General features: G+C 39.3%; 1 protein-coding gene across 6 annotated transcripts; it reads right to left on the bottom strand.

Annotated features, from left to right (window-relative positions):
* Positions 1 to 336: 336 nt before the first annotated feature.
* LOC108606110 lies at positions 337 to 12,927 on the bottom strand. 6 transcript variants are annotated; one of them, XM_017995961.1, is made up of 6 exons: positions 12,741 to 12,927; positions 11,248 to 11,716; positions 6,900 to 6,963; positions 2,056 to 3,658; positions 1,740 to 1,992; positions 337 to 1,678 (listed from the first exon to the last, which is right to left on the bottom strand). In XM_017995961.1, the coding sequence occupies exons 4-6, from the start codon at positions 3,049 to 3,051 to the stop codon at positions 639 to 641; spliced, it is 2,289 nt and encodes a 762-aa protein (XP_017851450.1). In that variant the 5' UTR covers positions 3,052 to 3,658; positions 6,900 to 6,963; positions 11,248 to 11,716; positions 12,741 to 12,927; the 3' UTR covers positions 337 to 638. The 6 variants fall into 6 exon arrangements, with proteins under 6 accessions (XP_017851450.1, XP_017851449.1, XP_017851446.1 ...); XM_017995960.1 differs by having other exon boundaries at positions 12,737 to 12,927; XM_017995957.1 differs by having other exon boundaries at positions 12,720 to 12,927.
* Positions 12,928 to 12,971: the final 44 nt, after the last annotated feature.

The raw sequence follows: 12,971 nt of genomic DNA on the forward strand, positions 1-12,971 counted from the left end.
TATATAATATGGGAAAAGTATAAGCTAGCACATAATTGTAGCATATGTATGTGTGTGTGTGTTTGTTTTAAGTTATATGGTAAGCTTTATACCATTTTGTTTAGTTCAAACGCTTGAACTTCAATTGATGTGCTTGCTGTTTAAACATAAACTGCAATGAAAACAAAAGCAAACTAATTAGTATAAGCATAAAGTAATAAGTGGAAGTAGTACGCACCTTAAACATAAATATTTGGCTCTTTTTCTTTTCTCATATGCTTTATAATTAGTTATAGAAAATATTTGATTTAAATGTAAGAATTTGTTGCCTGCTATTAATATATATATTCGTTATAATTGTTTAACTATATAAGTGTGTGTGTGTGTGTGTGTGTGTGTGTATTTGTTTGTTTGTTGTGCTTGCTACTCTTATATTGCTGTTATACTAAGCTTATTTCGAGTGTATAGAAGACCACAGGCAATCATCAATAAGATGGCAGCAGCAGCAGCAGCAGCAGCAACAGCAACACACACACATACACACACGCAATTGCTTTTGCTTTTTGTATATATGTTTTTTGTATATATTTTTGGCATTTGGCAGGCAACTTTTAGCATTGACAAATTGCTGGCATAAGCGAACTTATAGCACGGCTCTTTCAAAAGTGCATATCCTCCAGCTCATCCTCGACATCCTCCTCAATCAAATCATCTACATCCTGAAAGTCCGCTGGCGAAAACGTTTGCACCAACTGCTGCTGCTGCTGCTGCTTATAAACTGTAGCGCCAACAGCAGCGCTGCTAGCTGCACGCACTATGGTGGCTGTGCCCATGCCCATGCCCATTCCTATGCCTGCTGCAGTTGTTGTCGTGGTGGTTGTTGCATTGCGTGCTCGCATCACTACAACATTCTGACGCAATTTGGCATTGGGCTGCAGCAGCTGATGATTGTTAATGTGAATTTTGTTGCTAATGTTGGTGGTGTTAATAATGTTCGCGCCGGTGGCGGCAACGTTAACATTGGCAGTGCGTTGCTGTTGTTGTTGTGTTGTTGTTGCTGACGCCAGCGACAGATTGTTGCTGCTGGCATTATTATTATTATTATTATTATTATGTAAATTCCCCGTTGAGGTATAATCATTGTAGCGCGGACGTTTATTTTGCAGTTTGGTGGCCCAACATTCTGTGGCGCGACGACGCGCATTGGCACAAATATTGTCGGTGCTGCAGCTGCTGCTGCTGTTGCTATTGCTGTTGGCGGCGGCCGTCGTCGTCGTTGCTGCTGTTGTTGTTGCTTTGCTATCAGCGCTGCCCGTAAAGGGTATGTGGCGTCGCTGCTGCAGCGTCTGCTCCTGCAGCTGATGAAATTGCTTGTACTGCTCCAGGCGTCGCATATTGTTCAACGGCGTAGCAGCGAGCGTGGCAGGCGCATCCGAAGCTTTGGCGGCAGCGCTATGTGCGGCAGCATTGCTGTTGACAAATATATCATCCTTGCCCGCCAGCTTGGCCTGCTCGACAGCTTGATTCTCCAGCTCATTGACATTGGCATTGGCATCGCCGCCGCCGCCGCCGCCACCATGCAGATGTCGCTGCTTTGCACGCAAATGCTGCAGCTCCTCCGCCGAGCGTTGCTTGCGGAATTCGTGCACCAATGGATAAATATGCTGTATGGCGGACTCGACATCATTTACGCTGGCGGCTGCAACAATAAATTGAGCATTAATAAGTTAATAATGTTGGCATATGCTATACTCGCTTACCTGTCACCGTTATGCTGCCCGTGGAGAAGATCTTAAGCGTTGCCTTTGGCTCACGCATTTTGTAGGTGACGCCCGGATGCAGCTCCGGCTCATAGCTGGCATTGTTGCGATGACGCTCCGAGAAGTTGACAATCTTTATGGCCCAGGGCATGCTGCAGGTGCCCAGCACATTGACAATGCGAAAATTTTGAAAATGCGTGGGAAAACCCAATTTGGCCAAACAGCGCGCATAGCGACGTGCAGCAATCTTGGCCTGCCGAACAAGAGTTCAAAGCTGAGCTTAATCCTGCAAACTTGGCAGCTGCTGTGCACTTACCTGTATCTCGGAGGTGGCGCCTGTGCAGGTGATTCTGCCCGAAGACCAAATGGAAGCAGTTGTATAGGGTCGTCGCAGCTTCATGGTGACCATGCCGTTCTCTCGTCTATACTCCACATTGGAGCCGTTGAGCGCAATGTCGCGCAGCTTGAGATGACAGCGCACACTAAAGGAGCAGACGACATTGTTGATTACAATATCCAGTTCGGGCTCCGCCTCGGTATCCGCTGTTGTCTTCAGAGTGGGCGTAATGCTGCTGCTGGCGTTGGCGCCTGTTAGCAGCGCTTCGGCGTGTTCCTGCATTGGCTTAACATGCTGCTCGGCAGCAGCATCCAGCAGCGCAGTTGGCGTTTCCGCTGCCTCATCTTCATCTACTTCGACCAGATGATCGAATTCCTCATCATTACCAATCACAGTTGTTGTTTGTAGCGACTGCTGCTGCTGCAGTTGCAATGGTTGCTTGTTAATTAACAGCCTGTTGCCGTTAGGAACTGTTGTTGTTGCTGTTGCTGTTGTTGTCGCCGCTGTCAGCTTAAAACTGTTATTGCTGCTTATGATGCTGTTGTTGTTGTTATTGTTATTATTGTTAATTGGTGTGGCAAAGATCAGCGGCTTGCTGCCATTTACCACCAGCATAGTATCACCATTGAGCAGCTTGCGTTGACCAACACCAACGCCAACGCCAACGCCACCAACGACGCCGACGCTGGCGCTCAGCTGCTGTTTGCTAAACTGCGAAAAATAGCGCACAGTGCCGCCATTGGGATTATTGCTGTTGGTTGTTGTTGCTCCCGACACGGTTGCCGCTGTCGTTGCAATCAGATTGCTGCTGCTGCTGTTGCTGGTGTTAACGATTCTGCTGCCGGGCGCCAAATAAACACGTTGCGCACTTGCCAAGACGCTGCTGCTCACACCGACGCCGACTCCGCTACTGTTTGCCGCCTTAAGACCGCCGTTCATATTGGCCGTTGGTATGCTCACCATATTATTTTGCATCAGACCACCCCGCTCACTCGCTCACGCACTCGCACTACTCAGCTGGCGTTCCGTCGTTCTCGCTTCCTATCTCTCTCTCTCTCTCTGTTTTGCTTTTGATTGTGACTCTGCTGCTGTAATGTAACTAAAGCGCTTGCTGCTGGGTCTGCATTGCCGCCCGCTGTTAACTGGCGCTGTTAATGTTACTGTTGCTGTTGCTTTGATTACAGCAATGCGTGTTTAACAGCCGCTGTTATTGTTGTGTCAGCTTAATATTGTAATTGTCTCGTCTTAAATTTTGTTATTGTTGCTCGCTCTTTGCTTTTTGTTGCTTCCTTATGCTAATACATATGCTAATGGTGTTGTTGTTGGTTTGTTTTTGTTTTTTTTGATAATGATGTATATAAGGCTAGAAGTGAATTGTTGCTGTTCTTGTTGTTTTCGCTGTTCAATTATTTGCTCTTGGTTGTTTCATAAATTAAGTTTTGATTATTATTATGATTATATTAACTTTTGTTATAATTATATCTAGTCTTCCGTTCTTTCTCCTTTGTTGTTTAAATATTTAGCGTGTGTATGTAATTATCCTTTTGTTTACTTGTTTTGTTTGTTGTTCCTTGTTAACAGTCTGCAAAGTAAAGTAGAAATGAAGTTAGTTGAGAAAATTGAAACAGCTGATAAATATGTGTGTATGCATACAAAGATGCAAACGAATTGCAGTAGCAAAGAAGAAACAGCAACAACAATAAAAACAACAGGTAGCAAAACTGCAGCTGACGTCAGCGCATTGATATAATAAACCAAAATTGTTATCGATGATCTCCCACACACACACACATAGACGTTGCTATCGGTGTATGTATTAGTTGAAAATTAAATAAATATGTATGTTTGTAAATATATAAATGCAAGAATATGCATTTTAATGTTTAAATATTTAGCAACATTGCACACGCGCTGCGCTCTCTCTCTCTCTCGCTCACTCACTCAGCCGATTGCAATTAACAGCTGTTGCTAACAGTGGCGTCATTAACAGCGCATAGGATCGCGCCAACAACAGTGTGTTTAACCTTAACCCAGTTGCACTTGGGGGCTGCAGTTGCTGCTGCTGTTGCAGTTGTTGTTGTTGTTGTTTTTGCTATTGCTGTAGACAAGTACATAATGGCAACCGTTAGACGTTAGGCGTCAATTTGTTAGGTCAAGGACGCCATGCAAAAACTAGCACACACGTATACGTATAGAGTATACGTTTGTATGTGTAAATAGTGTCAATTGAGCACACAGCGTAAACGCAGCTATAGCTACTGCTAAATCAAATGCAATTCACACAGACACACATACTGAGACAAAAGCTTAAGAGAACAACTTTGACTGCGTTTGTAGTATGCGTGATGTGCTATTTTGGTTTGCTGGCGGCAGACGCGCCTTAGGGGTGGGGGTGTGGGGTGGATGTTGTGAATTAGCGCAAATTAAGTACCATAATAAATTTCAAAAAAAAATTATAACGTACGTGTAAATGTTTGTCGGTGTTGTTGCTCTTAAATATTTCTGCGTGTGTACGCATATAGAATATATAATTTAATTAAATAAATACGATACATGATTGCTTAAACAACTTCCTTAATTAAAGACAAAATGTTTTATAAGCAAACTATGGCACACAGCATTATAAATAAAATATATACATATGTATATAAGTACAACATGTAGCGTATTAATTGCAATTTAAATTTAAGCAAAAGGCGTAAAAGCAAAATGTCTAGGGCAGCAAAGCAGCGCAGTTAGCTGTAAATGTATGCATGTATGTGTGTGTATTGAAAGTCAGACGACAGGTTCGTTAACCTGCTAAAAGGGAACAGTAATACAAACAATGCAACCCTTGCTAGATTAACATACGCACACACACACACATTCTTATACAGCGTAGTATAAGATAAATATCAACGAACTCTAGTTAGACACACAAAAGAAAATCAAACAAAATTCACTATAGCAAATTAATTTTAGCTTAGCTATTTAGTCCTAGCATATCAAAATAGCATTTGTTATAATAAATAAAAAATATATATATATATATATATATATATATATATAAGTGTCAGTCAATGCACACACAATAAAACTGACAGACAGACAGCGCCATGCGAAGAGAAAAAGGCAAACCGAACGAACTTCGAAATTCAGGTTCAAGGCCAAATGACAACTGTTTTCTAGCATTTTTATGAACAGGCGACGGCGACGACATGCATGTGTGTGTGTATATGTATTTATTGCCATTGCCTTTTGTCAATAATTAAATACACATTGTATTTACTACGTCTGCTGTCAACAAATAATCGATTTAAATTTTTAAATATTTAACAAGTGCCAAAGCATAGCGGTATCTATATATGTATGTATGTATATGTGCATACTTTACATGGATGTTGTATGTAATACGCTTCCGTTCCATATTTCTATAAATTCGAGCCACTTATCACAAGCAAAACAAAAACAAAGCAAATGAGCGTCAAGTCTAGTTGAAACTACGAAAAATGCATACAAGTGTATGTATGCACATAATTGTACATAAAGATGTGTGTGTGTGTTTGTCCGCCCACTAAAGCAACGGCATTTGAAACAATCAACAAGCGAGCACAATAATAACAGTAATAATAATAATAACAACAACAACAATAATCGCACAAACGTTTAGAATTTGTACAAAGTTCTTTAATCAAAACACACACAATGTACACATAAATAAATAAACAGATACAATTGTTGTTGTTGTTATCAATTGGGCAGCTTTAAAGCTTGCGCATAAGCAAGACTGAACGCACACACACATACATATATTCATATACATATACACGTGTGTGTGTAATAAATGAATGCATGATCAAGAGTTTAGTGCACGCGTGAGTTGGCGCACGTTGACATTGGTGGGGTTCTTACATGCTTAAAATAGTTAGTTATGCATGTTATAAGCACACACACACACACACACATACATAAATGCACGTGTAAGTGTGTCACATGTTCTTGTTTGCATCTTGAGCGTAGCTCCATGATTCATAAACATTTCATCAACAGCAACATTTTTACGTTAGCGGCATGCATTTCATTTATAAATGAATGTACAGATGATCAACTGGCTTTGACAGTTACAGTTACGCATAAGCAAACCAGTTGAGAAGTTATAAGTGCGGGTGTTGCGTAGTAATAACAACAACAACTGTGCAGCTTACGCTCGCGCTCGCTCTCTTTCTCTTTTTTATTTTTCTTTACACACACACACACGCACAACAGGTGACAGCGGCAGGTGCTGCTTTGCCAATTAACAGCTGCGTGTTTTTTTTTTATGTAACAGTGGCCTGAATGTTGACTGTTAAGCGCATGTTAAGTTGCTGTTAATGACCAAAAAATAAAGAGCCAAGCGCGCATATGACCCAAATTTGTAAAATTATTACAAACGAGGCGACGTCAGCAATGACTAAGCAACAGCAACAAACTGGCAAACATTATAATAAATGTAAACACACATACATACAAACAAAACTGAGTCTGCATTTATTGATTTAATGCAGTTGACGCATTGATTGGCGCTCCCTTAAAAACAAATGTGCTGCAGCTGTTTCCAAAAATTCTACTTTTCTACTTCTAAATGCACTTGACTTAAACCGGTTTAATTAAACACACCCCCCAGCATAGTCTATAACTTGCATAGCTATGCAAGAGAAGCTGCTAAGAGAGTGAGAGACCGGTGTCTGCTTTGCCGGCGTGCAAAGCGAGCTTTAAAAATTGCTTATCGATAATGCGTCATCAGCTTTTCATTGCATTTAGTCAGTTATACATATGTATGTATATATGCATATAGCATCGCTTACCTCTTAATAGTCCTTAATTAGTTTTATTTATGTGTCGCCTATTTGAAAATCTCGACCAAGAAGCCTGCAAGGATATAACAAGAGTAAAACCAAATTAGTTCAAAAGCTATTGAAATACATTTGCTCTTAAGTTCAAGCATGTCAATGAACCTCGCAGCATAAGCAAAAGGAGCATAATAAAAAGAGTCCCGACAAGGCTATTGCCACAAATAAAGGTTCAAGTCGTTGACATTTTAGCAGCAGCCAGAGCAGAGCGGCTTCCAAGGACCAGCTGCTACAGCAACAAAAATGGCGATATACAGCTGTTGACATGTTATGATTTAACCGTTAAACAGACAGACAACAGCGCTTTTGAAGTTGTCTTATATTTAGGCGCAGGAGGATAATGTGACCAATATAAGACACACACAAAAAAACGTGACAGCAAATCACAAAAATTTGCAGTGTTGTCTGCGCGTGAGAGCGTTAGGCAAAGAGAGCAAGAGAGAGCGTAACATAAGGCAGGCGAGCACAAAGGATAGACGAAATAACGAAGCAAACGTGTGCAATAAATGCAACGCGACTTTTTAATGCTCTGCGCTTAGTACATGAAAAATAATTTAAGCAAATAGCATTAGTACAGGCCGTGACCTTGTAGCTTCAGTTAACATTTAAACTTTTATTTTGTACTTATGTAAGCGCAATACTAATAAAAATACACAAGGCAAATACAGTGTACAAGTGTACACATTTAATTATCAAGCAGAGCATATATGGATATATACATACATACAAAAAATGCTTTTTGTTATGCATAAGTATGTTTACACAAATTAACAGCTGACATCAATGGGCGTTCCAATTTTTACGAGACAATTTCACATACATGCATACATATGTACATATACATAGTTGTGTATGTATGTACATATCAGCTATTCATTGATTCAAATGTGCATGACACACTTCCGTAATAGAAACGATGAGCAACAACAGTTTTTACAATAAATACTGTAATGTAAGCCAGCATGTATGTATGTACATATGTTTGTACATACATACATATATGCATACAATCATGCTTAAAAGAATGTTGAGAGAGCACAACCGCAAGCGAAGAGAGAGAGAGTGTTTGTAACTGTTAGCACACATATCTCTCTATTTTCTCCTTTGCTCTTTGCTTGCAAAAATAAAAAAGACCACACAACAAAGAAAGTGCCATTAAGAATCAATAGTAGAAGAGCAAAATTCGAAAGTAAAAGTGCAAAACGTATGTATAATTAAATTGCCTTTTCGCTTAGTTTTATTTTATGCATATAGTATTTATTATGTTTTGTGCTCAAAACACCCCCGCATAGAGCTAAATAAAAACACTAAAGAGCGCTAATTATTGTTGCTGATCGATCAGCTGCTGATCAAATTTATGTAAAACATACAAATGTATGTACATCACACGCCCCAACTCTCTCATTCAGTTGTTAGCTCACGTAAATGACAATTCGTTGCAACTCTCACGTCCGCATAAAATATTAATGCATGTGTATAAAATATTGAAACTTAATAAGCGTGAGAGTTTTTTTTTCATAAGAACTTATGCCTAATTATGCAGACAAACATACATAGTATGTATAATATGCTGATGTACGACGAGGAGCATGCTCTGATTTTAAAGCGAGAGAGAAAAACGGCACAAACTTGCAGGCTAAACAGCAGTAATTACATTTGCTAATAAACTTGACAATCAATTGGATTTGCATCGTCTCGGCTAGTTGTTGTTGCTAACAGTTAACATTAGTTAAGAGCTCAAGTCGTTTGCTCACTCTAGCTCTCTTGCTCTCTCTCTCTCTCTCTTTTGCTGTTTTGCGCGCTCACAAAACACGAAAGTCTAGCCAAACGATCCATGTGAAGCTCTGACACACGCGCTTTTCTCTAAATTACACACATATGTATGAAATGTATGTACATATGTATGTATGTCTGCAGTCGACATGCTCTGCTACAAACACGCAAATATGTATACATAACATACATTTACACTAGCTAATCATATGTATGTATTTTCAAAATAGCGGAAGTAACATACATCAGTAAACATGATCGCTGGCTGGCAGGTGAAGGAACATGAGCCTACAATTGACATTACATTAGGGTTCATTTGTGTACATACTACATACACATGATACAAAATAAACGCGACCTCGTTTAGGAAATAAAATGCAAGCATGTAGTAAATCGAGAACCAAAGCCGCACCTCAATAACAAAATACTATTACATCACTATGAAAATCGACACACATAAATATGCATACACATGTACATTTGCATGTATGTATGTATGTATGTAACATGCATAACGGAAGCAGACGAAAAAAGACAAATACTTTATCAAGTGAGGCGCGGGTTGGGGTGAGGCTGTTTGCAAATTGTCATAGTTGCCCTGCATACAAAGCTACATTCATACAATCGTATGTAAGCATGAATATAGCTAGTTAGTATGTTTGTTTATCTATAAAAGGAAAACAACAACAATTAATGCAATATACTACTTTAATAAACTTCATCTTCTCAGTCTGTTGAGACTTCATAAAGCAACAGAGCGACAAACTAATGAAGAAAGAAAAAAAAGCGAAAACCAATTCATTTGAATGCATGTGTATCTCGCTGCCTACAAACCTAAGCACGCGCGCGCGCTCAGCGCTTGAGCTACAAAGCTACAAATGAGACGCGTGAGCGAGTCGCGGCGAATTTAAATTGAACGCAGCAGCGGCAGCGGTGGTGAGGCCACAACAAACCGAAGTTCGTTCAAATTTCGAATGTATGGAAACGTTCAGTCTGCCGCCAGCGCGGGCCGAGCGTTTAGCTCGAAAACGCGACAGAGGCCCCAGCGAAAAGAATTAGCTGGGTCAGAAAGGTGGCGGCAGAGCAAGAGCAGAAGCGCGCGTTGGCATATGAGCGACGTCGTCAGTGACTGTGAGACTCGGTCTCTGTCTGTTTGTGTGTGTGTATGTGCTCGTCTGTGTCTCGCTGTGTATAGCGTTTGGCTATTTTCCCCCCATTATAAAATACGAAATTATTTGAGGAATGCGAGACACACACATACAGACAATCGCATATGCATACATGTAGGCAGCAGATTCACTATAGATGTAGCTGGGGCTGCTCAATTCTTTTTTCTTTTATAAATAGGCGATGTGCTCTTTTTTTTGCTTTTTGTTTTTTTTTTTCTTGATGTGAAGTCATCTTGCAGCCGTTAAGGATGAATTGGCAATTGCATTGAGAGTAGTATGCATGATTTGCAACAATGCCGTTCGTTGGCCTTCATATACATAGTACTATTATATATAGTATGTACATAGCAGCTAGCTAAAGAAAGAAGAATCCCAATGAGCTGCTCCACTGCAAGAAACCATCCCCAGAACCCTTTTACAATACACACATGCGAAATGTGGTGAATTGTCCCAAAAATCAAACTCTGGCACTCTCTCAAGGAAATTTACATACATATACACACGCACACACAGGCAGGCACGTGTATTAGTATTTCTGTGCTTTGCCTCAAGGCGAAGAAAAACAGGGCGGCACACGTGTGGCAACACTGGCAATGGAGAGGGCAACGTGAGAGCGTTTGCACTCTTTTATTTTTAGTGATTGAACGAAAGTGAGCGCAGCACGCGGCTACAAAGCGACAATTGAGCGCCAAACTGGAAGCGCAATGGCGCATTTACATTTTTTTCTTCGTAATATATGTACACGTACATACACATGTATGTGTCTACTCGCAAGCACATGTATTTGTATATGCATGCGCGCATGCATTCATATGTATGTAGTATATGTGTGTATACTAATGTATTCTAGTCTTTGAATGCAATTTGGCGAATTTTAATTAACTTCTGCATAGTAACATTAAGTAATTGTGACAAATATATATTCACAAACATTCAATGTATGTGTGTATGCACTCAGTGTGTAGAAATGTGATTAAGAGTCACACATACACACACAAACTAGTTATGAAATTAAGAGAGTGAGAGCGCAAAAAATGTGTAATTGTTGGTTTTTTTTTAGGTTTTGTTAAAGGCAATGAATATTACGTTTATTTAAGTTAGCATATTTCATATACTTTGTATTTATGTTTTTTCTTTCCATAATTTTTGTTTGAAAAAAAAGTTTTTATTACTCGATTTAGCTTCTGTGTGGACGATTTAAAGTTGTTGTTATAGTTGCTGCTGCTGGAAGACTTACAAGCTAAATTTTACAAATAATGTTTGTTAGCCTACAGAAGAAGTGTTACAACTATGCGAAAACTAAAACGAAACATAAACAAAAAAAAATCAAGAAAATAATACGAAAATTAAATGAAAATCACCTTTTTTTTAGAGTAGGTCGCGTCGTTTGTAATATGATTTTTAGGCTACTCTCTTGCTGATTTTTTTTCGACTTAAGTGAGAGTGCGGAGCACACTACTCTCTCAAGTGCAGAAGCGAGCAGCTGTGCTCGTTGTATTGCTTTCTCGCTTGCACTTCCTGTGAATTGTTAGTGCGACCAAAACGACAAACCACGGCTACGACCACACGGAAGAGTGAGAGAGTACAAGCAAAGAATGCCGTTTATGAACTTTCCGTTACTTTTGCTTGCTTTATTTTCTTTTTGCTTTTTAATTTTTATTTGTACACTTTTTTGTTGTTGTTAGCCGTCGAACTCTTTGTATTTTATGGATTTCAGTTTCAGCAGTTTGTACAAAACAACGGTGACTAATTCTTACGCATATGCATGTATGTGTGTAATGTGGCTTATTGTTGTTGGTTTTTTGTTAAATAGAACTGTCATTGGTCTCGCTAAATTAACAATAATTTTCAAATTTATGCATTGCAAATATAAGCAGTGCCGTTAAAATAATAATTATATCGCCTAAGGCAGAGCAGCGAACAAAATTATAAGACGGCAACAAAAGCAACAATAACGGACAACGAACGACAGCGACGACAACGAGGTTCGCCCCAGAACAGACGGCGGCGTACGGCGAAAATAACACGACACTACCACAGGCGACAATTGAGAGTTTATTAATTCGCTTTAGCTGTTTCTCTCTCGCTCGCTCGCTCTCTCACATTTATACCTTGCGAACAACACTTTGCACTCACATACACGTTTTTTGTTTCGTTGAATTTTTGTTGTTGGGCGACTTTTGTAGTTGGCGCTCTTGCTCAGCAGCAACGCAATAAAAGTTCAAAAACAGTTGAAGTATACCGCGACGCGAGTAAAAATCTTTCTTCACCATCGTTGTCGTCGTTGTGTTCCGCGAATTTTAATTTCTTCTTCATTATAGTTTTTTTTGTTTTTGCTTTTTCTCAATTAATAGACAAAAAAAAAATGCATATAAAATTGCAAAATTTTGTGGCAACAGAGTAGTGCATTTGTTATAACAATAATAATATTAAAACGTTTATTAATTGCTTCCATATACTATACATGTTTATGACATTGTAAATAAATGTGTCAAGCTACAACAAATGATTGTTTCATTGCGAATTCATAAATTTTCGTTGTTCTAACGAAACGGAGCATTTCTTTTGTTGTTGTCGTTGCTGCTGCTGTGCTTTGTTGTTTTATTATTTTCTTGTTATAATTTTTTAATATGCCTTGCTTGCTGCTTTGCCAGTGGCGAGAAGAGTATAACAAAAAAAACAAACTGCCTGAAATCTGCATGGGTTGTTTCGTTAAGCTGCTTGTTTATTTGATTCATAAGTTATGGCGGCGTTAATTTATTTGATTGTCGTGATTTTGTTATTTGAAATAGTTATTAATTTATATGCCAGAAGCAACAAAACAAAAAATTACCAAAAATAAATACACACGTACGGTCTACGTCTTCACAGTCGCTCGGCTCTCTAACAACTAACGGTGACTAAGAGAGCGAGAGTGTATTTATATGAGGGAAATGTCAGCCGTAAAGTGGTGGTCAGACGATAAATGCCCATGCAACACTGGACCGCTGAATATTAGCACACACTTTTAGTTTGTAAATTCACTGTAAATGCTGCTTAAATACGTATACAATAAATAAAAATCGTAGTATATAAATTTACTTTG

Source organism: Drosophila busckii, chromosome X (genome assembly GCF_011750605.1).
Source record: "Drosophila busckii strain San Diego stock center, stock number 13000-0081.31 chromosome X, ASM1175060v1, whole genome shotgun sequence".
NCBI classification, from domain to species: Eukaryota; Metazoa; Arthropoda; class Insecta; order Diptera; family Drosophilidae; genus Drosophila; species Drosophila busckii.

Excerpts from the sequence above, each read along its gene's own strand:
- LOC108606110 (XM_017995963.1), bottom strand. The coding sequence starts at position 3,051 with ATGCAAAATAATATGGTGAGCATACCAACGGCCAATATGAACGGCGGT. Across the intron at positions 1,993-2,055 it reads GCGCCACCTCCGAGATACAG|GCCAAGATTGCTGCACGTCG; the intron begins GTAAGTGCACAG and ends CTTGTTCGGCAG. Across the intron at positions 1,679-1,739 it reads GGGCAGCATAACGGTGACAG|CCGCCAGCGTAAATGATGTC; the intron begins GTAAGCGAGTAT and ends TTATTGTTGCAG.